The 24,760-nt window shown below is 46.5% G+C and overlaps 1 protein-coding gene across 2 annotated transcripts in view; it reads right to left on the bottom strand.

Moving 5' to 3' along the window:
* Positions 1–24,760, bottom strand: part of CCDC141 (coiled-coil domain containing 141) — a 271,474-nt gene that overhangs the window by 105,118 nt on the left and 141,596 nt on the right. For both annotated transcript variants that reach the window (XM_073646809.1, XM_073646810.1), the window contains exon 7: positions 2,758–2,952. In XM_073646809.1, the coding sequence (XP_073502910.1) occupies positions 2,758–2,952 (195 nt within the window). The remainder of the gene's footprint in view (positions 1–2,757; positions 2,953–24,760) is intronic.

Raw genomic sequence — 24,760 nt, 5'->3', positions numbered from 1 at the left:
AACATGAGGAGGAGGAGGAGGAGGATGCGCAGGAGCTGTACACTGTGGGGGCAACTCTGACTGACATAGGGCCCGCAATCCTCGGTGTGGGGAGGATGTGTTCCGCCCCAAGGTCCGACTGGGTCCCGGCTTCCACTATGTTTACCCAGTGTGCCGTCAGAGAGATGTACCGTCCCTGGCCACAAGCACTTGTCCACGTGTCCGTTGTCAGGTGGACTCTCCCAGTAACTGCGTTGTTGAGGGCACGGCAGATGCTTTGGGACACGTGCTTGTGTAGTGCGGGGATGGCACACCGGGCAAAATAGTGTCGGCTGGGGACCGAGTACCGAGGGACGGCCACCGCCATAAGATTGCGGAAGGATTCCGTCTCCACCAGCCTAAAAGTCAGCATTTCCAACGCAAGCAGTCGTGAAATGTGCGAATTTAGGACTGTGGCCTGTGGGGCGTTAGCTGCGAATTTCCGCTTTCGTTCAAAGGTCTGGGATATGGATAATTGAACACTGCGGTGGGACGTGGACGTGGACGTTGATGCTGTTTCTTGAGAAACTGCCATAACAAGTGAAGACTGAGAGGAGGGGGCATCTTTACATGCAGTATGGACAGGGGATTGCCTTGCACACACAACAGGGGGTTCTATTGCACGCACAACAGTGGAAGAAGCAGTGGTGACACCCGCTGACATTGGTCGTGGACCCTGGGCTTCGCCCCACAAAGTCGGATGCTTTGCTGCCATGTGCCTGATCATGCTGGTGGTGGTCAGGCTGGTAGTTTTGTCACCCCTGCTGATGCTGGCATGGCAGATGGAACATATGGCCTTTTTGGGGTAATCAGCAGAGTCTTTAAAAAAATTCCAGACTCTGGAAGACCTACCGCTTGTACTGGCAACATCCCTCGTGTTGGTGTTACGGGGAACAGTTGCCTGCCTTCTGTCTGCGGCCACCACACTGCTTCTCCCTGCCTGTTGGGGTACTCTGCCTCCCTCCCCCTGTGTGCTGCTGGCCTCACTCTGCATGTACTCCTTCCACGTTGGGTCAGTTACTAGATCATCCACCGCCTCCTCCTCTTCCACTTGCGCACCACGATCCTCCACCTCACTTCCTGGAAATTGTGTCTCGTCATTGTCCACCTCTTGTGACAGATTGCCAACGTCGACTTCCTGTGGCCGTGGCTGTTCAAATATTTGGGCATCGCAACATGGGATCTCCTCTTCCACCACTTCAAGCGTATCAGGCGAGGGGCCTAAATATGGAAATGGACCTGTGAACAGCTCTTTAGAGTGTCCAAGTGTGGGATCACTTGCTGTCTGACGACACTCTGCATGGTGGGAAGAAGGAGCATCAGGGTGAGGAGGAGTATGCGGTCGAGACTCACGGCTACTAAGAGTTGACCGTGTGGAAGACAGACCGGAGGTGGTGGTGCCCAGGTAACTGGAAGTATTATCTGCTATCCAATTAATAACCTGTTCACACTGATCAGTTCTCAATACTGGTGTTGTTCTGTGCTTTCCTAGTAATTCGGTCAAGAAGTGGGAGCGAGAAGATGTGGCTGTTGGTTGTGGCACATTTTGACCTTGGCCACGGCCCCGTCCTCTGCACGAACCATCACCAGAACGTCCACAGGAAAAAAAAGGAGGATTTAGATGAAAAAAAAAGGATTTTTCCTGGCCCCCGACACCTGGTGCTAAGTCCAGCAATTTCAGCAACAGGAGCACACAGGACTTTAATGCAGCGTTTGTTGGTATAACCACTGTGTCTCCTATACAGCCTGCCTGCCTGGTATCTGGGATGGATATTAGTCCTGAAAAGGACTGTTTGTTTGATCTGGCAGCCTTTACAGACCCTACACTAACTATTTCGCAGTTTATATCTCTCCCTAAATCAGCAGCGCTGTCCCTACACTGTCTAATCCGGAGCGACTGTGTCCAAGATGGCGGCGCCCGGTTTTAAATACTCGAGGTGACGCTGTGCGGCCAGCCAATCACTGTAATGCCACAACCAACATGGCTGCAGCATTACAGTGACTGGCTGGCAATCCCTGCATGTTCATTGGCTCTGTAAAGAGCGCCAAATATGCAGGGCGGAGACTCGAGCTCCCGCCCGAGTAACCCGGAAATGCTCGGTGCTCGCTGAACATCCTGAGTAGCGTGATGCTCGGGCGAGTACCGAGCAGTGTCGAGCATGTTCGCTCAACACTAATACAGATCTTTTAAGGCTGTGAAGGTACTCTGCTGTAAATCAGAGAATTGCGCCATCTTCTGGCCTTTTTTTGCTACTGCATCTATACGTGCATGAGTGTGAGTAAGGCCTCATTCACACGTCTGTGTTTAAACACGTAAGTGAAAAAAATGGTACCGGTATCATCAGTGATTGGTCCTTGCGTCCGTCTTTCCTCATCAGTATCATCAGTGTTTTTACGGTATGGATAAAGAAATAAATTACAATGTTTCTCCTATACTTTGTAATGTTAAACATGTACAGCACAGAGATGGCATCCGTGGACCATCCGTGTTTTTCACGGAGACTTGTATTGGCCCTTGTCATTTGTGTAATAGCCTCCTCCATATTTAGTAATACCTAAAAAAAAAGTAGCCCTTGCCAACTTTGCAGCTTAATACACTCTACACCCAGCGTTGTATTAATTTATACTGCACAGGTAAAGTTATTATAAAAAAAAACTTTCAGCATTTGTTATTCTGCTACTAAAAGCATTTCCATTACTAGAAGCGCAAGCCCGGCATTACATTTCCTGCCTTCTTACCTTGTTAACGCAGTTAAAAAAATGATTGGCTTCCAGTAAAAGAGCTTGTCTGTGATCCATCAGATTCCGGTATTCATCATGGAGTGCATTTAATTTTTCATATGCGCTGTTTAGTTTCTCTACATCTGTACAGTCCTTCAGGGCAGCCAGACCATCAGCCTCTGATTTCAGCTTCTGGAAGTCTGAAGTCCATTCCTTTAAAAGAAAAAAAAATAAAGTCAGATCCTAGCAATGCAGGTAGCACAAGTTCACACTGTATAACCATTTATAAACACTTATAAGCCAAGGCCGCCACAAGGGAACTCGCCCTCAAGCAGGTCCAGCGTCAAGGACAAGGTATTTTGGTGCCCTAGGCAGATGAAGCCGATGGTGCCCCCCCCAATTAAGCCTCAGCCCCCAAGTAATTGAATTGATCAGAGACTAAGGTAACAGGTCCCATAACGCCCTCTCCTCCCTCTCTGACAGCCACTTCCCCTAGAACCATTACTTTTTTTCACCCAAAAATACCAGAAAAAGTAAAAAAAAAGTGGTGAATTTTAGGGGTGAAGCTCAAGAGGGAGTGTGTTTTCAAAGTTAGATATAGAATCATTCATTGTTTAAACAAATTTCAATTAAGGTGTCCAGCATTTGGCAGATACTCTAATAGAATCTAAACAGACCCCGTTATAGATAAAGTGATATGTCTGATGGTTTTTACATCCGTCATGTGACAAATACAGTTTGCAACTCAACTGACGGTGGTTCTAGTGCCATATGCCTGTATCCAGTACGGATAGTGGTTCTGGTGACATATTAATGTACGAATGGTGGTTCTTTTAATGTATTTATGTAGTGATGGTTGTTGTAGTGTTGTGTTCATCACTATAACCATCATGAATGTGAAACCAAAATCATCATCAGTACATAAATAGAACACCAGAGCCATCAATAGTACATAAATACGGCACCAGAACCATAATCCGTACATAAAATAGGTCACTAGAACCACCATCAGTACATGAATATGGCACCAGAGCCACCATTGGTAGATAAATGCATCACCAGTTCATTAATGCATCACCAGAACCTCCAATAGTACATAAATACATCACCAGAACCACCATCAGTACATGAATACATCACTAGAACCACCATAAATACGAAACTACATCAAGTTTAGTACAGCAAGCAGGTGTAATGTCAAAGTGTAATGTCAAGTCAGGGCAATATACATTTGTATCTCATGAACCTACAACTCCCAGTATGTCTTTAATAATGGTAAGGAGATACTGGGAGTTGTTGTTTTCAGTAATTATCACACTGCGGACCATACAGAAACAACAGTACTGATGAGACGTAATCAGTATCAACAAGTACGCATTTACATACAGGTATTTTGTAGGTGACATCTTCTCTGATTAAATTGTTTTTTCCTTCCCATCTCAATCTTGTCCAAATGCCATGATGACTTTTCACATCCACAGCTCATCTCTAAGGACTTCCCTCTCCTCTGCTCTTCTGCAGCACATCCCAACACAGTGCCCTTAAAATTAAGAGTGTCATTATAATTCCCTCTGCTTAAAAATATTTGTCCATACTATGCCCTAAATAAGCCTCCACACTGTCTGCCTTTTTGAGCTATAACCACCACATCTTCTTTCATTATCGGCTATAAACGCCAAATCATCAGCCCTTATGAACCTTGGCCTATACCATGGCTGTCTGCTCTCCACTGCTTTCCCTTACACTCTCTATACAGTTGTGCTCAAAAGTTGTGTCCGGCAGAATTTTTCCTTTCTTGACCTTATTTCAGAGAATATGAATGATAACAAAAAAACTTTTTCTCCACTCATGGTTATTGGTTGGGTGAAGCCATTTATTGTCAAACTACCGTGTTTTCTCTTCTTAAATCTTAATGTGCAAATTGCCTCTCCAGAGAAAAAAAGGACTTGATTTGTAGAGTGCCACCTATTGGAAGCAGCAATCCTACAAGTCACAATCAACCCTTTAACGAGTCGTTGATAATGCCAGTCAGCAGCGTTCAAACTGTGATTAAAAAATGGAAAATCAGGGGCTCTGTAAAACCAAACCACGGTCAGGTAGACCAATAAAACTTTCGGCCACAACTGCCAGGAAAATTGTTCGAGATGCAAAGAAAAACCCACAAATAACATCAGCTAAAATTCAGGACTCTCTGAAAACTAGTAGTGTGGCTGTTTCAAGATGCACAATAAGGAGGCACTTGAAGAAAAATGGGCTGCATAGTCGAGTTGCCAGAAGAAAGCCATTACTGCGCAAATGCCACAAAGTATCTCGCTTACAATACGCCAAACAGCACATTGACAAGCCTCAAAACTTCTGGAACAAGGTAATTTGGAGTGATGAGATCAAAATTGAACCTTTTGGCCACAACCATAAACGTTATATTTGGAGAGACGTCAACAAGGCCTATGATGAAAGGAACACCATTCCTACAGTAAAGCACGGAGGTGGCCCACTGATGTTTTGGAGATGTGTGAGCTACAAAGGCACAGGAAATGTAGTAAAAGTTGAAGGAAAGATAAATGCACTTTGGACGTTCCAACATGACAACGATCCAAAACGCAAGGCCAAGTCGACCTGTCATTGGCTCCAGCTGAACAAAGTGAAGGTTCTGGAGAGGCCATCTCATTCTCCTGACCTCAATATCATTGAGCCACTCTGAGGAGATATCAAGCGCGCAGTTCATGCTAGACAGCCCAAGAATTTACAGGAACTGGAGGCTTTTTGCCAAGAAGAATGGGCAGCTTTACCAACTGAGAAAATAAAGAACCTCATCCACAACTACCACAAAAGACTTCAAGCTGTCATTGATGTTAGAAGGGACAATACACAGTATTAAGAACTGGGTTATGTGAACTTTTGCTTAGGGTAATTTGGATGTTTTTAGTTTTCATTAAGATTTAAAAAGAGAAAACACAGTAGTTTGACAATAAATGGCTTCACCCAACCAATAACCATGAGTGGAGAAAAAGTTTTTTGTTATCATTCATATTCTCTGAAACAAGGCCAAGAAAGGAAAAATTCTACCGGGGTATGTAAACTTTTGAGCGCAACTGCATCTCCACATTGTCCCCTGCCAGGCTAACCTCTCTCCTTACTGTGTCCACATTTCACACTGCCCCCTCTCCATATCCATTCTGTGACCCCACTTCATACTCTGCCCTCATACTACCCACCAAGTTGTCCTCTCCAAACTATACCACCCCCTACTCACACTGTTCCCTAACATGGTGTGATGGATAACACAGCTGCCCATACAGTACATCCACAACATCCCTCCCAATATAAACTACGATGTGCACCATAGCCCCCTATGCAATATGATGCCCACCACAGCCCCCATTATATAGTATTGTCACCACCACAACCCCTCATATATAGTATGATGTCCATCACAGCCCTCTATACACAGTATAATATGATGTTCCCCACAACCCCACTTGTAATGTCCCCACAGACAGAACCTCAATGTTCACACAGCCCGACCCAATTGTAATGTCCGCACAGCCAGCCCCTCGTAATGTCCCCACAGCCAACCTCTATTGTGAGTAAACTAATAAAAATTTTAAAAAAGCTTATACTTATGACTCGCCCCCTGGGCCGTGGGACTCTCGGATCCGGGCAATAGGGGAACGATGGGGGTAGTGGTGGCGACCCGGTTCCGTGGCTCAGGGTGGTCAGACCACTGGTAGTCTGCTGTTGATAATGTCCGACTACGTCACCCGTGGATTGCGGTTATTACGAACCGCCGCTGCAAGGCAGACCGCTGGGGCTGATAGTGTATGCAGCTGGGATGGTGCGACTCCCCACGGGAAGAGTGCAGCCCCAGGGCAGTGTAATGAATGGGGGGGGGGGGAGTGATGGTAGTGACAGTCCCAGTACCGGTAGTGCTGGAGGCGCAAAGGAGCACACAGACAACAAGTTACAGTCCAGGGTCTTTACTCACAGTTCGTTTGTTCCGGGTCACTTCTGTCAGCAGTGACCGCCCGAGCCGTGCTGCGTCCACCAGGTGCGGGGCTCGGTCAACTCCCAGACAGTTCAAGAGCATGGCCCAGGACCCCCTTAAATCCTTTCTCAGGCCTGCCTCACCAGTGACCCACTTTTGTCCAGCTGCCGCGGACTTGTGCGGTTAAACGTGGGCCCCGTTCCCCGCTGTCCTTTATGGTGCCTTCCTAGCAGGTTTGATGAGGTGCCGCACCAATAAATGGTCACAGCCTCCGGTCTTTGGCTGAGGGTTGTTTCTCCTCCACCAACTTGGGATCCGGTACCCTTAATCTGCCTGACCCTCCACCCGGTATTCTCGTGGGTTCTTAGGGTCCCTTCCACCTTCTTGTTCCTGAGCCCCTCTGTTCCTCTGTCTCTTCTTCTCCTTTTCTGCTCCTTCTTCTTCTCCTTTCTCGTGGAGCTGGGCTGAGAAGGAACCACAGCTCCCCTTCACCTCTCCTCTCTCTCCACTCCACTCTCCTCCTCGGCCTCTCACTAGGCCCACTCCTGAGTAGAGCTCCTACAGAGCCTCTACTCCCTGTCTTCTCCTCTCACTGAACAGACTGACCCTGATCTAAGATGGTGCCCACCTTTTATACCTCCCTCTAGCCATGAGCCCAGGTGACCAGCAACCAATGAGCTCCTACCTACGCTCAGGAACCAACCCCTATCTTCTCCTACACCACTGGGTTTTCCTCCCCCCTCCCCACTCCAGCCAGGGACATGGTCGGTCGTGCCTGCATTTCTGTCTAATGGGAGCACCATTGAACTGTCCCTCGGAAATGGGGTGAGTGTGCTGTATGCAGCTAACGGAGCCCTGGTCCACACTCCATCCTTACCCGGGAGTGGAATATCACACCTCTGGCAGAGGTGCAATACCCCTGTAGCGGCCGAACCCTCGGGGCGCTACACTTATCTAGCACAGGCTCCCGATCCAGTGCAGTCTCAGTCTCCCCTTCTGTCTGGTGCTGCAGTTGGTGCTGGATGGCAAGATAATGTCACTGCTTCATGCCATCCGACGTCCCATGTTTAGGCCGTCTCCTTCAGTGAGCAAGCAGGAAGTGGCCTGCATTCTGTTGGTGTACCTGGTGGAGCAGGACACTAATTACAACGTCTCTGCTCCTGTCCCGGGCAGCACTCACAGCAATTGTGTTTGCATCTGACAGACGTGAATAGAATTGAGTGCAGGAAGGGAGCGATTGGTGCAAATAGAGGGGAGAGCAGTGTCAGTGACTGACTCTGCTCACCTCCGTGCCTGTGCCCTGGCTGTCAGTATTATGCTGAATGCCTGCAGCCGGAGGAAGCTGTCGGGCTGCCACAGGCATTCAGCATTGTCAAGTTTTTTTTTTTTCCATAATGCGCCCCAGACAGGTGTCTACCCTGCCTACCCCTTGTCTCAGCCCTGCTCTCAAGCCTTAATAGCGCATCCATGTAAGGATTGTTTTTCATCCATGTGTTGGTCTTTTTTTTTTAACCATTTTTGGCGCGTCTCTGTTTTTTTTACCATCCTTATGTCATCTACATTTTTTTAAGATGCAAAAAAATTAAAAAAACGGAACAAAGTTTCCTAAGCTTCTCCTAATGAGCAGTCAGTGAAAAAAATTATCCGCACACAGATGCCATTCATGTGTTGGCTAATTTTTTATTCACTTGAAAGGGCAAGTTCTGTCCACAAAATGGACCAGACCATTTTTTTTTTTTATGTGGACCATCATTCTGCAAAAAAAACTGGCACGTGAATATCTTCTTATCTGACATCTCAATAAGGCCTTCCAGTGGTTTACCGTTTGAGGTAAATATCAGTTGTGCCTTTCATGGAAAATCTAGAAATTGTCATAAGGTTACAAAAATAGCACAAATTGTGACCAATTTATCAATATGACACACACAGAATAATGAATATACCAATTAATTGCTGACTATATTAAAATGTGTCCGTGATGGTAAAACTAGGGATATGGTATATGTATGTATTTTATATGTTTATTATGTCTTTATAGAAACTAGGCACTTTCCTGTCACAGAATTGGTCGTCTGTTACTAAACTTCTCCACGCTCATTACTTTTTCTGCCCATTAGCTGACTTGTAATAGAAAATGTACTTCCACCTGTTCTCTCCTCAGGCGACACCATTATCTCTTCTTATCTCTGTGGTATCCTTACAAAACGGAGCTTTATTATGCGCATTTACTGCTGGAAATGAGCTTGTTTTTCGGATGAGGTATCTGGAAATGCTTAATTTATACAGAAACTGTGGAAATAGCAAACTTCTGAAATATACTTGTGTATATATATATATATATATATATATATATATATATATATATATATATATATATATATATATATACATATATATATATATATATATATATATATATATATATACACACACACACACACAGTACAGACCAAAAGTTTGGACACACCTCATTTAAAGATTTTTCTGTATTTTCAGGACTATGAAAATTGTACATTCACACTGAAGGCATCAAAACTATGGCTTAACACATGTGGAATTATATACTTAACAAAAAAGTATGAAACAACTGAAAATATGTCTTATATTCTAGGTTCTTCAAAGTAGCCACCTTTTGCTTTGAAGACTGCTTTGCACACTCTTGGCATTCTCTTGATGAGCTTCAAGAGGTAGTCACCAGAAATGGTTTTCACTTCACATGTGTGCCCTGTCAGGTTTAATAAGTGGGATTTCTTGCCTTATAAATGCGGTTGGGACCATCAGTTGTGTTGTGCAGAAGTCTGGTGGATACACAGCTGATAGTCCTACTGAATAGACTGTTAGAATTTGTATTATGGCAAGAAAAAAGCAACTAAGTAAAGAAAAACGAGTGGCCATCATTGCTTAAAGAAATGAAGGTCAGTCAGTGCGAAAAATTGGGAAAACTTTGAAAGTGTCCCCAAGTGCAGCTGCAAAAACCATCAAGCGCTACAAAGAAACTGGCTCACATGAGGACTGCCCCAGGAAAGGAAGACCAAGAGTCACCTCTGCTTCTGAGGTTAAGTTTATCCGAGTCACCAGCCTCAGAATCGCAGGTTAACAGCAGCTCAGATTAGAGACCAGGTCAATGCCACACAGAGTTCTAGCAGCAGACACATCTCTACAACAACTGTTAAGAGGAGACTTTGTGCAGCAGGCCTTCATGGTAAAATAGCTGCTAGGAAACTACTGCTAAGGACAGGCAACAAGCAGAAGAGACTTGTTTGGGCTAAAGAACACAAGGAATGGACATTAGACCAGTGGAAATTTGTGCTTTGGTCTGATGAGTCCAAATTTGAGATCTTTGGTTCCAACCACCGTGTCTTTGTGCGACGCAGAAAAGGTGAACGGATGGACTCTACATGCCTGGTTCCCACCGTGAAGCATGGAGGAGGAGGTGTGATGGTGTGGGGGTGCTTTGCTGGTGACACTGTTGGGGATTTATTCAAAATTGAAGGCATACTGAACCAGCATGGCTATCACAGCATGTTGTAGTGGCATGCTATTCCATCCGGTTTACGTTTAGTTGGACCATCATTTCTTTTTCAACAGGACAATGACCCCAAACACACCTCCAGGCTGTGTTAGGGCTATTTGACCAAGAAGGAGAGTGATGGGGTGCTACGCCAGATGACCTGGCCTCCACAGTCACCAGACCTGAACCCAATCGAGATGGTTTGGGGTGAGCTGGACCACAGAGTGAAGGCAAAAGGGCCAACAAGTGCTAAGCATCTCTGCGAACTCCTTCAAGATTGTTGGAAGACCATTTCCGGTGACTACCTTTTGAAGCTCATCAAGAGAATGCCAAGAGTGTGCAAAGCAGTCATCAAAGCAAAAGGTGGCTACTTTGAAGAACCTAGAATATAAGACATATTTTCAGTTGTTTCACACTTTTTTGTTAAGTATATAATTCCACATGTGTTAATTCATAATTTTGATGCCTTCAGTGTGAATGTACAATTTTCATAGTCATGAAAATACAGAAAAATCTTTAAATGAGAAAGTGTGTTCAAACTTTTGGTCTGTACTGTATATATGACGCGCCCCCTGGGCCGTGTGTGTGGGGATACCCGGAACCGGACCTTTTGTGGATGCTGGGGGTTGCAGTCTCCGTGGCGGCGAATCGGTCCGTACCCAGGGCGGTCAAACCAAATGGCAGTCTATATGCTGAATGTCCGACTACGCCACCCGTGGATTGCGGTCAGAGTGAACCGCCGCTGCAGGGCAGACCGCTGAGGCTGGTGTTGTGGGTGCAGCAGAGGGTAGTGCAACTGAGGAGTATAGCCTCAGGGCAGTAAATGGGGGTGATGGTGTGCGGGAGCAGCAGTAACGACACAGAGTCCTGTAATGCAGTCCAGGGTATTTACTCACAGATCTTTATCCACGTTACTCCAGCTGGTCATAACGTCCCATGTCGCACTGTGCTCACCAGGTGAGGGGCTCGGCCTACTCCCAGATAACTTTGGAGCGTTTCACAGGACCCCCTTTGTGTGTCCTTTCTCTGGCCTGTCATACCCCACCAGTGACCTCGTTTCTGTCCGGCTGCCTCGGGCCTTCTCGGGTAAACGTTGGTGCCGTTTCCCTGACCCTATGTGGTGCCTTCCTAGCGGGTGTAGCGAGGGGCTGCGCCACATAAAATGTCACAGCCTCCGGTTTCTAGCTGAGGGTAGTTCCCCGCCTCCACTAGTTTCGGGAAACCGGTCTCCCCCTTTGGCCTGACCGCCCTACGCAGGTAGATTCGGGCGTGCGGTGGCGACTCGCCGGTCCACACCCCTGGGGTCCCTTCGTTCCTTGTTCCTGGAGCCTCCTCCGCTCCTCTTCCTTCCTTCTCCTTCCTCCAGGCTCCGGCCGCTCTCCCAGGCCTGCCTGCAGAGCAGAGCCCCATGCAGAGGCCCTTACTCTGTCACTTCTTCTCTCTGACTGAACACAGAACTAAGATGGTGCCCACCTTTTATACCTCCTTCTCAGTACACCTAGGAACTGCCCTCTCCCTCCTATGCACTACAGGGTCCCCCTTCCTCGGTGTCCCCCCCCCCCCCACTCCAGCCAGGGACAGGGACTGTCGTGCTCCACTTGGAGCATATCGGTCGCCCTGCCCCCCGGAAATGTGGTGTAATGCATGCAGGTGTCAGGGTCCTGATCCACACTCCATCCTTACCTGGAAGTGAGATATCGCACATCTGGTTGAGATGCAATACCTCTGTAGCGGCCGAACCCTCGGGGCGCTACATATACATATATACACACACATTTTACCAATATAACATATATAATGTAACCACAGAACTTGATTTATTATTTATATAGCCATTCAAGAAGCCAAACTGTGAATAATGGAGTGATGGGATGCGGAAAATCCATCAGGGACGGTTTATACAGTTTATGTTCAGACTGTGTTTGGAGATATAAATTAATTGAATTTCAGGAAATGTATAACTTCTGAGAAGGTTGAAAATTGACTTTTGGCACTCAACCTCTTGCATTGGACTGCACCTTGCTTGCGTGAAACCCCGGCACTATGATGTTTTATTGTACTTGCATTTTTGTAATTAATTTTGCTAAATTTTGGGTAGTTAACCCGTGTGAGTAATTTATGCCACAGAATTTTTTTACTCCATGCGAAACTAACCGGAGTGTTTGCATGGGAAGGTAGCGTAGGTACACATTTAAATGTGGCACAGGATTTTAAGGTCCATCGTCGAGAGACTGTTGCCTGAAGAGCTGATAAGCAGAAAAGCAGAGTGAGCCGAGCTACTGCCCAGGAAGGACATTACTACAAGTGTTGATGTGTGCCACTGCAGGAAACAAGGCCTCCCTGGGTTGAGAGTTAGGAGACATGAGAGGAAGCCTGCATTGAAGGTCAAGGCCTGGTCTTGAGGTGGTCCATTTAGAAAAAAATCATTGTCCCTACAGTGAAACATGGTGGCAGTGCTTATATCTGGCTGCATGGTGGCTACTGGTGTCAGGGATCCACATTTCATTGATGTTATCATGAATTTATAGATGTACTGCTCTATATTGAAAGAGAAGCTGCTACCATCACTTTGTGAACTTGGTAAACGAGCACTGATTTATGCTGAGGACTCTAAGTGGTGCATGCACGAAATGTGTCTTCTTTACCATAAAATGTGAAACTGTACCAACTATGATTTACAATCTAAAAAGGATATTGATATGCTGAAATATAGTGAATTTATACATTGAAAGCATGTAAATGGCACATATTAGATAAGATGTACCTAATGGACAGGGTTGGCATTTCCTGACGTATGCAAAATGTGGACAATGATAATACCATTATTATGAAAATGTAGTTTAAATTCTGACTGGGATACTGGTAATCATACAGTATTGTATGATTGCTGTTTCCTTGCTATGCAATAAGGTTTGCCTTTTATAAGTTTCTCCTCCCTCTCTCCCTGTCTGCCTCCCTAGCTCTGACATCAGCAACCTCTCCCTTCTTCCGCATTCTGTGTCTGGCATCTTAAGAACCTCATGTCTTGCAGCTCTAGTTCAGAATGGTCTTTTTTATTTACTGTAACTGGGCAAAACTACAAGAATTCAGCATGAAAATAAACCTACATCTGGAATCTTCATACATGCATCTGCAATCAAGTTAAGCTATCTGATGAAATCTTTTTGTGTGAGTACTGGTACATAGTGACAGCCAAGAAATGGTATCTCAAGAGCCCCCACACTTGCAGCCTAATTGTAGAGGTCAGAATAGTAACAGATACAATGACCCATTAAAGGGGTTGTCCCATGTTCTTCTGACTTCAGGAGCTGCCTCCCAGCTTCATGCCTCCCAGCTTCATGCTCGCAGGGGGCAGTGTGCTCCTCATAATTGATAGCTTGAATCAGCAACAGGGTTGTGCCATTGGCCCGAACTGTGTGCCGTGCTGCAAACAGAGGAGTGAAGAGGCACTAATACTGGCAGCATCCAGTGATCTGTTCAGCATCAAAGCAGTGCTTACAAGCTCTTCACCTCTGTTTCCCAAATTCCAGTCCTCACAGCCCCAATAGATCACGTTTTCAGTATTTCCTTAGTACTGCACAGGTGAGAGAACCTATAGCAATTTCTGATTCCTTGATAATAATTCCACCACCTGTGTAATACTAAGGAAAACCTGAAAACATGTTCTGTTGGGGCCGTGAGGACTAGAGTTTGGGAAACACTGCTCTACAGCAAAGAACTTGTAAATGCTGCTCTCATTATCTAGGAGACCTAGGCAAGGAGCAATAAAGAATACAATTAAAAATCTCTTCATTTTGGAGAACAAAGGGAATTTATTAATGAGTAGTGTTGAGCGAACATGCTCGACACTGCTCGGTACTCGCCCGAGCATCACGCTACTCAGGATGTTCGGCGAGCACCGAGCATTTCCGGGTTACTCGGGCAGGAGCTCGGGTCTCCGCCTTGCATGTTTGGCGCTCTTTACAGAGCCAATGAACATGCAGGGATTGCCAGCCAGTCACTGTAATGCTGCAGCCATGTTGGTTGTGGGCATTACAGTGATTGGCTGGCCGCACAGCGTCACCTCGAGTATTTAAAACGGGGCGCCGCCATCTTGGACACAGTTGCTCCGGATTAGACAGTGTAGGGACAGCGTTGCTGATTTAGGGAGAGATATAAACTGCGAAATAGTTAGTGTAGGGTCTGTAAAGGCTGCCAGAACAAACAAACAGTCCTTTTCAGGACTAATATCCATCCCAGATACCAGGCAGGCAGGCTGTATAGGAGACACAGTGGTTATACCAGCAAACGCTGCATTACAGTCCTGTGTGCTCCTGTTGCTGAAATTGCTGGACTTAGCACCAGGTGTCGGGGGCCAGGAAAAATCCTTTTTTTTTCATCTAAATCCTCCTTTTTTTTTCCTCCTTCACACTGTACAAATACCCGTCTTATTAACCTTTTGGTGTGTCCCCCCCCCCCCAAAAAAAAAAAGCGTGTCTCTGATTTTTCAGACACAAATATAACTGTTGAAAATAGTCTGGTGTAGGCTAGAGAAACAGAAGTGTTGTTTTGCACTTCCACGGTTCAAACCTCTGTATTATCCATTTTGGGCCATTTGTATCTAAAAAAAAAAACAGTTTCAGTGTGTCGCTCACTGTTCAGCCGCAAATATCTCTATTTAAAAAAGTGTGGTATACCCCAGTAAACAATAACTGTGGTTTTGCCATCCCACGGTAAAAAATCTCTATTATTCAGCTTTTGGTAGTTTTTTCTGTAAAGAAAAACAGTAGTGTCTCCTGACTGTTGTGACACAAAAATATATCTGTTGAAAATAGTCTTGTGTAGGCCCGACATCCCAGTGTGGTTTCGCAGTTCCACGGGTCAAATCGCTGTACTATCCAGTTTTGGGCCTTTGGTATCTAAAAAAAAAAAAGCAGTTTGAGTGTGTCGCTCACTGTTCAGCCGCAAATATCTCTATTTAAAAAAGTGTGGTATACCCCAGTAAACAATAACTGTGGTTTTCCTCTTCCACGGTTCTAATCTACTCTTTGTTACCCTTTTTCCATTGATAGTGCAAGTGTAAGCTATTTTACTTCATTTACAATGGGCAAGGCGCGTGGCAAGGGACGTGGAAGTGGACGTTCTGGTGATGGTTCGTGCAGAGGACGGGCCGTGGCCAAGGTGAAAATGTGCCACAACCAACAGCCACATCTTCTCGCTCCCACTTCTTGACCGAATTACTAGGGAAGCACAGAACAACACCAGTATTGAGAACTGATCAGTGTGAACAGGTTATTAATTGGATAGCAGATAATACTTCCAGTTACCTGGGCACCACCACCTCCGGTCTGTCTTCCACACGGTCAACTCTTAGTAGCCGTGAGTCTCGACCGCATACTCCTCCTCACCCTGATGCTCCTTCTTCCCACCATGCCGAGTGTCGTCAGACAGCAAGTGATCCCACACTTGGACATCTGAAGAGCTGTTCACTGGTCCATTTCCATATTTGGACCCCTCGCCTGATATGCTTGTAGTGGTGGAAGAGGAGATCCCATGTTGCGATGCCCAAATATTTGAACAGCCACGGCCACAGGAAGTCGACGTTGGCAATCTGTCACAAGAGGTGGACGATGACGAGACACAATTGCCAGGAAGTGAGGAGGAGGATCGTGGTGCGCAAGTGGAAGAGGAGGAGGTGGTGGATGATCTAGTAACTGACCCAACGTGGAAGGAGGACATGCAGAGTGAGGCCAGCAGCACACAGGAGGAGGGAGGCAGAGTACCCCAACAGGCAGGAAGAAGTAGTGTGGTGGCCGCAGACAGAAGGCAGGCAACTGTTCCCCGTAACACCAACACGAGGGACTTTGCCAGTACAAGCGGTAGGTCTTCCAGAGTCTGGAATTTTTTTAAAGACTCTGCTGATAACCCCAAAAAGGCCATATGTTCCACCTGCCATGCCAGCATCAGCAGGGGTGACAAAACTACCAGCCTGACCACCACCAGCATGATCAGGCACATGGCAGCAAAGCACCCTACTTTGTGGGGCGAAACCCAGGGTCCACGACCAGTGTCAGCGGGTGTCACTACTGCTTCTTCCACTGTTGTGCATGCAATAGAACCCCCTGTTGTGTGTGCAAGGCAATCCCCTGTCCATACTGCATGTAAAGATGCCCCCTCCTCTCAGTCTTCACTTGTTATGGCAGTTTCTCAAGAAACAGCATCAGCGTCCACGTCCACGTCCCACCGCAGCGTTCATTTGTCCATATCCCAGACCTTTGAACGAAAGCGGAAATTCGCAGCTAACGCCCCACAGGCCACAGTCCTAAATTCGCACATTTCACGACTGCTTGCATTGGAAATGCTGCCTTTTAGGCTGGTGGAGACGGAATCCTTCCGCAATCTTATGGCGGTGGCCGTCCCTCGGTACTCGGTCCCCAGCCGACACTATTTTGCCCGGTGTGCCATCCCCGCAATATACAAGCACGTGTCCCAAAGCATCTGCCGTGCCCTCAACAACGCAGTTACAGGGAGAGTCCACCTGACAACGAACACGTGGACAAGTACTTGTGGCCAGGGACGGTACATATATCTGATGGCACACTGGGTTAACATAGTGGAAGCCGGGACCCAGTCGGACCTTGGGGCGGAACACATCCTCCCCACACCGAGGATTGCGGGCCCTATGTCAGTCAGAGTTGCCCCCACAGTGTACAGCTCCTGCGCATCCTCCTCCTCCTCCTCATGTTCAGCCTCCATCTCAGATATAACCACATCAGTCACAAGCTGGAAGCATTGCAGTACTGCCTCCGCCAAGCGGCAACAGGCTGTGCTGAAACTCATAAGCTTAGGTGATAAACCTCACACTGCTTGTGAGTTGTGGACAGCTGTGAAAGAGCAGTCAGATCTGTGGCTGAGACCGCTGAACCTACATCCCGGCATGGTCGTGTGTGACAATGGCCGTAACCTGGTGGCGGCTCTGAGGCGAGGTGAGATCACACACGTACCATGCCTGGCTCATGTGCTTAACCTCGTGGTTCAGCGGTTTCTTAAATCGTACCCCGAGTTGCCAGATCTGCTCGTGAAAGTACGCCGCCTGTCAGCTCATTTTCGCAAGTCGGCTACAGCTTCCGCCGCCCTTGCTGTGTTGCAGCAGCGTTTGCAGCTTCCGGCACACCGACTGGTGTGTGATGTCCCCACACGTTGGAACTCTACCCTCCACATGTTGCAAAGGATTTGTGAGCAGAAGAGAGCAATTGTGGAGTACCAGCTGGAACAAGACCATCGATATTCAGGTCAGACTCCACACATAAGACCTCAGGAGTGGACCTGGATGTCTGACATATGTACCATCCTGACAAACTTTGAGGAGGCCACCAAGATGGTGAGTGGCGATGACGCCATCATTAGTGTCAGCATCCCACTTCTCTGCAGAGAGCGTTGCAAAAGACAGACAATTAAAGAGGAGGCATTGCAGCCAGAGTATGATGAGATGGATCAAGAAGCAGTAGCGGGCGATTACACACAGCCCAGCCTCATCTCATCCCAACGAGCATTGGGGGACAATGAGGGAGAACAGGATTAGGAGGAGGAGGAGGAGGAAGAACAGGAGCTGCTATCATGCGTTGTAGACGGTAGTACCTGTACAAGTGTCATACCGTCGGTTCAGCGTGGGTGGCCTGAGGACAGGGGGGAGGAGGAGGAGGAGGAGAGCATGGTCAGTCGTCATCTTGGTGAGGACACGCAAATCTTGCCCGTTACCAGTCTGGCACGCATGGCTGACTTTATGTTACGCTGCCTTAACCGTGACCCTCGCGTTGTCAAAATGTTGGGTGACAGTCATTACTGGTTGGTGACACTTGTAGACCCCCGCTACAAGGAGAACTTTCACTCTCTTATTCCTGAGGTGGAGAGGTCTACAAAAATGGGGCAATACCAGAAGGCCCTTGCTGCAGAACTCTTAAAAAAATTCCCATCTGAACACGCTAGCGGCAGAGGTCACAGTTCGTTGCCCAACCAAGGCGTACAGGCGAGAGAGATGCAACTCCAATCCAGCAGAGGCAGGGGAACACTATCAACGTTCTGGGACAGTTTTCTGACACCCGCCCAGCTTACAGGCCCTGAGGCGCGGCGTACTCTCACAAGGAGTGGAAAGTTTCAAAAGATGGTGAGGGAGTACCTTGCCGATCGTACCAGCATCCTCCGTGATTCCTCTGTGCCTTTTAATTATTGGGTATCCAAGCTGGACGCTTGGAATGAACTCGCTCTGTATGCCTTGGAGGTCCTGGCCTGCCCTGCCGCTAGCGTGTTATCGGAGCGTGTTTTTAGTGCCGCTGGGGGAATTATAACTGATAAGCGCACTCGCCTGTCAACTGACAATGCTGACAAACTGACCCTTATCAAAATGAACAAGGGCTGGATTGGGCCAGATTTCTCATCACCACCAAATGACAGCAGAGAAACATAAAGTCAAATCCACTGTGTTATTTCGGGAGGTGTATTCACATGCACCGCTTCACACCCACACATGGGTATACGCTTCCTCGTTTCGGCTATTTAATCTTCTTTTCTTTATCCTCAGCCTCCACCACCACTATACCACCAGGGTGCCAGCATTGCAAGTTCCTCCGTCCTCATTTTTGGCAGCTTTTGCTGGGAAAGCATAAGCAAATACTATGGGACACCCACTCCCCAATAATGGGACTTATGTTTGTAATATGCTGTACTGCATGGCTCTTGTAAGGGGCATTGCAAGTTGCTCCGTCCTAATATTTGGCAGCTTTTGCTTGGAAAGCATAAGCAAATACCATGGGACACCCACTACCCAATAATGGGACTTATGTTTGTAATATGCTGTACTGCATGTGACGCACCCACTGGGCCGTGTGTACACGTGTGTGGGATACCCAGTGCCGGGTCTCTGGGGTCTGTAGTCTCCGTGGCGGTGACCCGGTCCCGTGGCTCAGGCTGGTCAAACCAGTGGCAGTCTTTCTTAGGTTTTGAGGTTAATTGTCCGACTGCGCCACCCATGGATTGCGGTCAGGGAGTACCACCGCTGCGAGGCAGACCGCTGAGGCTGGTGTTGTGTGCGCAGCATAGAATGGGTTAGCTCCCCTCGGGAGGAGTATAGCCTCAGGGCAGTGAGTGTGGATGATGGGGGTGATGGTGCACGAGCGCAGCAGGAATGACTCAGAGACTTTGCAGTGCAGTTCAGTGTCTTTACTGATGATTATAAGGTAGACCCTCCCGGGAGTACTGGCTAGCATAAGAGGCCTGGTCAGTCTGTGAGCAAGCAGGAGTTCCCCTGGCCAGGTGGAGTTGTAGGCCTCCCCGTCTGTCTGCACTCTTCCTGGCTACCTTGCTGTAAGCGGGTAGAAGTAGCCCACGTCCCTGAGTGTACCGTGTAGTGCTCACCCGTATGGCTGGTGACTTGGGGCCTTTTGTTAGCCTCCGCTCCACGACGGCGGTGCTGGTCCCTTGCTTGTAACTGAGCCTCCGGGCTTCTATGGCCAGAGGACCTGAAATCCCCTGCCGGCTGGTTTCTGCTGCTGGATATATAAGTCCTCACAGCTTCGGACTCCTGTGTCCGGTTCCTATTGTCTTCTGCCAGGGCGAGCTCTGCTCAGCTTCCAGCCCCTGGTCTTTAGCTCCTAGCTCCTACAGAGCTCCTTGCTGTTACTTTCCCTTGCTCTCACTCTGACTCTGACTGTTCTCTGACTCACTCAACCCCGCCCCAGATCCAGTTTATAAGGGCAGAATTCTCCCCTCCCAGGATTGGGGCAGGAGGATTTTGCATGTTTAAGGGATCCTGACCAGGAAACCTCCGACTTGCTCTTCGACGTAATATCTCTATTACTGTGGTGACCAGACCCCTGGGGTGCCACACATGGCTCTTGTAAGGGGCATTGCAGTTCCTCATAATTTTTGGAAAGCCTTCCATTCACTGCTTAGGCCAACAGTGCACGGGAGACCCAGTTGCTATAAATCGAAAAAAAGGTTTAGTTAACGCCCTCTGACCTCCATGTCATTTCCAAGGGGCATTGGAGTGGCTCGAAATTTTTGGTAGGCATTGCACTCACTGTATGCCCTATAACTGTGTAGCCGAACCGCTCCTTTTGTTACAGAAACATATCCTACAAGACATATCTGGTTGACTGGCCTGATATTGATGTGAATGGTCCCTGTTCCTCCTGCTCTTTCTCCTTTGCCACTACCTCATCCATCATTAATCACCTGAAGCTTTGTTTTAACGGGAGTCATAGAACTTGGATAGTAGCAGGAAAACATCCAGCAATCCTCGGAGGAGGTAGGATATGCGCCAAAACGCTGACCACCTCAGGCCTAGCCGCTACTACATACATGCGCTTGCATTACAACAAAACAAAGCAGATGCTAACTTCTATCATCCTCATCATGCTGCTCACCTTGGCACTCTCAACTCCCCTGATGGAGAAGCCAGGGCCCACCGGAGGAGTCTGATAGTCCGGTGGGCTCGGCCAATGCTGCCCTAAAGCAGGCCAGGCTAAGAAAAGTGTTGGAAAGGCGGCTGGGGACTGAGTATGGATACCAGGCCGCCAACACAGCCATGACGTGGTGGCCAGATTCCACCTCCACATGCCTAAAAGGCCCAATTTAAAGTGCAAGCAAGCAAGCAGTATGATATTGCAGCCTGGGGGTGGGTGGGTGGCAGGCTGCATACTTGAGCTTGTATTGCAAGGAATGGGGGAGGTACAATTGAACACTGCCTTGGGACTAGAACTTGCATGGGGATAGTTGCAAGTCTGTATCTTCTGATGCGGTAAGGATCACTTATGATGGGCACACTTTTAGACAGTGACCTGGGAGTCAGAGATGCTTCCAGGGGTTTTCCCCATGCTGTTCCCTTGTCTTTTCAGCACTTTATGCATGTGTCACACAGCACATGGCCAGATAAGGTTGTAAAATGTTTAAATGACATTTCACGGTGAATGCATTTGTCATAGTTGAAAGCAATACAAAAGTGCAAAAACGCATAAAAAATGCTACTTGTGAACATAGCCGAAGGTGTGGAGGAGTATTTTTGTTTTTGGTCATTTATTTTAACTTATACACAAGTCTTTACCCTGGAAAGGATGTTCCTTAACATATTTCACAGGAAAGCAGTTTCAGTTTCGTTTTTGAACGTTTTATTGTGAGCCCTTAAAAGTGGCTTAATACCTCTGACCACGTTGTTGACAGCAGTGACCTGGGGGTCAGAAATGCTTCCTGGGGCGATCCACATGCTGTCTCCATGTCATTTGAGCACTGTCACTATCGTTTTGGGCACATGTTAGGCTTTTAAAAGACTGCCTGGGGTGCCACCGCAAAAATGCTCGAGTCTCCCATAGACTAACATTGGGCTCGTTGCTCGGGTCGAGCACCCGAGTATTACGGCGAGCTCGGCCCGAGCTTCGAGCACCCGAGCATTTTAGTGCTCGCTCAACACTATTAATGGAGGTAAATTGCAAAGTTGATTGTTTTTACAAGCATTTTGCAATTTTTACCCACTTAACAAGATGAGACAACATCAACATCTTTAGCATGTATTTATAGGAAAGGAACAAAGTAAGATAAATTAAAATCCAATCCACAAGTTTGGTAAAATATATTCCAGAAAAAAATATGAAATGTCTTCATTGTAAGAAGAAATACGTAACATAGAGGCATAGTCATGTGTTTCACAGACAATAGATGGCACTATTGGTACACAGGCTGGGATTACTGAACAAATAGTAGGCAGACATCAATGAAACGTATTTTGCCGCCAGCAATTACACTTTGCAAAGATATTTCATTCATTGCTTTATTCATATAAAATTTAGATACTTTTTGTATTCCTTAATTTGACATGTGAGAATTTTCAGACTAATGATAAATAAAACATTTCTATGAATTAGGATTAGATCTCGTGTAATATTCCGTGATCTGAATTGATGCAGCTTTATTTATTAAACGCAATAAAGGGGTATTCTCAAGTTGACAAATTAATCCCTATGCACAGGATAGCTGAGACCCTAACGATTCTAAGAACCGGGGCTCTGAAGAGGCTTGTGTGAATGGGATGCTGCTATACTAGGCATTCACTTCTGAGGGAGCAGCAGGTACCGATCACTGAGTGTTTCTAGGCTTTATGTAGCTGCCCGAAGAAAGCATGAAAACATTTATTTGGGTTAGGCATAATATTACTTGAAGTTTCCAGGAGTTGTAAGAAGTTTATTTTAGAAATTAACCTGATACTGAATTGGGGGATCTGCTATTTAAATAAAAAGTATCCTTCACCAAATTTTGCAGTGGACCCACAATGTAATAACAGCTTCAGAGCAAAATAAAATGTTTTTTATTTCTTTAGTTTTGCCTCTCCATTGCGGAGATATTAGCAATCAAAGTATTTAGCAATTAATGAGTTAATTTTCATTATGTCCAAGAGGGTGTAATATGAGAGCTCTCATTGGGGCGTGTACTTCTTTTACCTGTATGACTTTGCCCAATCACAAGGATGGTGCAACACAGCAGGAAAAGAACACACCCACCCTCATAGATTAGAGCATGTTTAGCAGTGTGTGGGATATAATGATACACAGTCCTGATCTCCTGGTCTAACCTCCTCCATCATTAGAAATTGCTGGAAGATTAGGGCACAGATCACCAAAATCTTTCAGATAAAGTACCTGTGGGGATAGGGACAATACAGATGACAAACTATGTCAAATTTCCAACCTTCCATTAGTTCTGCTCTTCTTCTAGCACTATCTGCTCTGCTGTACTGTACCTTCCCCCACACTGTCTGTCTGCAGATGTGTCAGTAATCACATTCATGTCTGGTTCTGCTTACAGCAACTTGTAATCTCTCTGCATTGAGATCATAGCAGGCTGTCATTATATTTCACACAGGAGTAGCCTAGAACGGGCAGGCTACTCCTATGTGAGATATATAATGAAAGCATACTCTCACTGCAGAGCAATTACAAGTTGCTGTGAGCACACCAAACATACAGGCGCATCTCACTAAATTAGAATATCATCAAAAAGTTAATTTATTTCAGTTCTTCAATACAAAAAGTGAAACTCATATATTTTATAGTCATTACAAAAAGAGTGATCTATTTCAAATGTTTATTTCTGTTAATGTTGATGATTATGGCTTACAGCCAATGAAAACACAGAAGTCATTATCTCAGTAAATTAGAATACTTTATAACACCAGATTGAAAAATGATTTTAAAATCTGAAATGTTGACCTACTGAAATGTTCAGTAAATGCACTCAATACTTGGTCTCTCGTCTTTCTCTTGACAATACCCCATAGATTTTGCATGGAGTGAAGGTCAGGCAAGTTTGCTGGCCAATCAAGCACAGTGATACTATTGTTTGTAAACCAGGTATTGGAACTTTTGTCAGTGTGGACTGGTACCAAGTCCTGCTGGAGAATGACATTTCCATCTCCAAGAAGCTTGTCAGCAGAGGGAAACATGAAGTGCTCTAAAATTTCCTGGTAGACAGCTGCGCTGACTTTGGTCTTGATAAAGCACAGTGGACCTACACCAGAAGATGACATGGCTCCCCAAACCATCACTGATTGTGGAAACTTCACATTAGACCTCCAGCAGCTTGGATTGTGTGCCTCTGCTCTCTTCCTCCAGACTCTGGGACCTTGATTTCCAAATGAAAATTGGAACTCTGGGACCTTTTGGAGTGTCAATGACTGCCTTCTGGACATCTGTCAAGTCAGCAGTCTTCCCCATGATTGTGGAACCTACTGAAACAGACTAAGGGACCTTTTTAAACGCGTAGGAAGCCTTTGCAGGTGTTTTTTGTTAATTATTCTAATTTACTGAGATAATGACTTTTGTGTTTTCATTGGCTGTAAGCCATAATCATAAACATTAACAGAAATAAACACTTGAAATATATCACTCTGTTTGTAATGACTAGTGATGAGCGAGCATACTTGCAAGTACTCGGTGCCCGCCCGATGCTTGGGTCCCCTTCCTGCATGTTTGGAGCTCTTTAGAACGCCAATCAACATACAGGGATTATCTGCCACACACTGTAATGCCGCAGCCATGTTGGTTGTGGCATTACAGTGATTGGCTGGCCGCACTGCGTCATCAGGTCTATATCAGACCTGGCGCCGCCGTGCTCGTCAGTCTTCTCCGCAATCAGGCAGTGTAAGGAGAGGTCCTGCTGAGCTAGGGAGAGATTTGTTTATTAGTTAGTGTAGGTATTCCACAAGATTCTCTACACATATCCATCTCAACTAACAGTCCTTCTGAGGACTAATCCAGCTGGAGAGATATCAGTGCTAGGCAGGGTATATGGCAGACTGCAGTGCATATAGCAAGAGGGTCCATTCCAGTTCTGTCTGCTGGAGCTTTTACAGATATTATATTTGTAGAAATAGTCCCAGGTTTCAGGGGCCAGGAATTTTTTTTTTTTTAACTTAATCCTGATTATTTGCTTAAAAAGAAATCCAGAGAACACCGTTTTTCTGTGCCATTTGCTTGTTGGCACTGCAGAATACAGCCAGATCC

Source organism: Phyllobates terribilis, unplaced genomic scaffold (assembly GCF_046119375.1).
Source record: "Phyllobates terribilis strain yellow unplaced genomic scaffold, ASM4611937v1 Scaffold_9__5_contigs__length_417890890, whole genome shotgun sequence".
In the NCBI taxonomy this organism is placed as follows: Eukaryota; Metazoa; Chordata; class Amphibia; order Anura; family Dendrobatidae; genus Phyllobates; species Phyllobates terribilis.
Note: the sequence above shows the minus strand (reverse complement) of the source record. Positions and strands in the feature narration are given on the sequence as shown.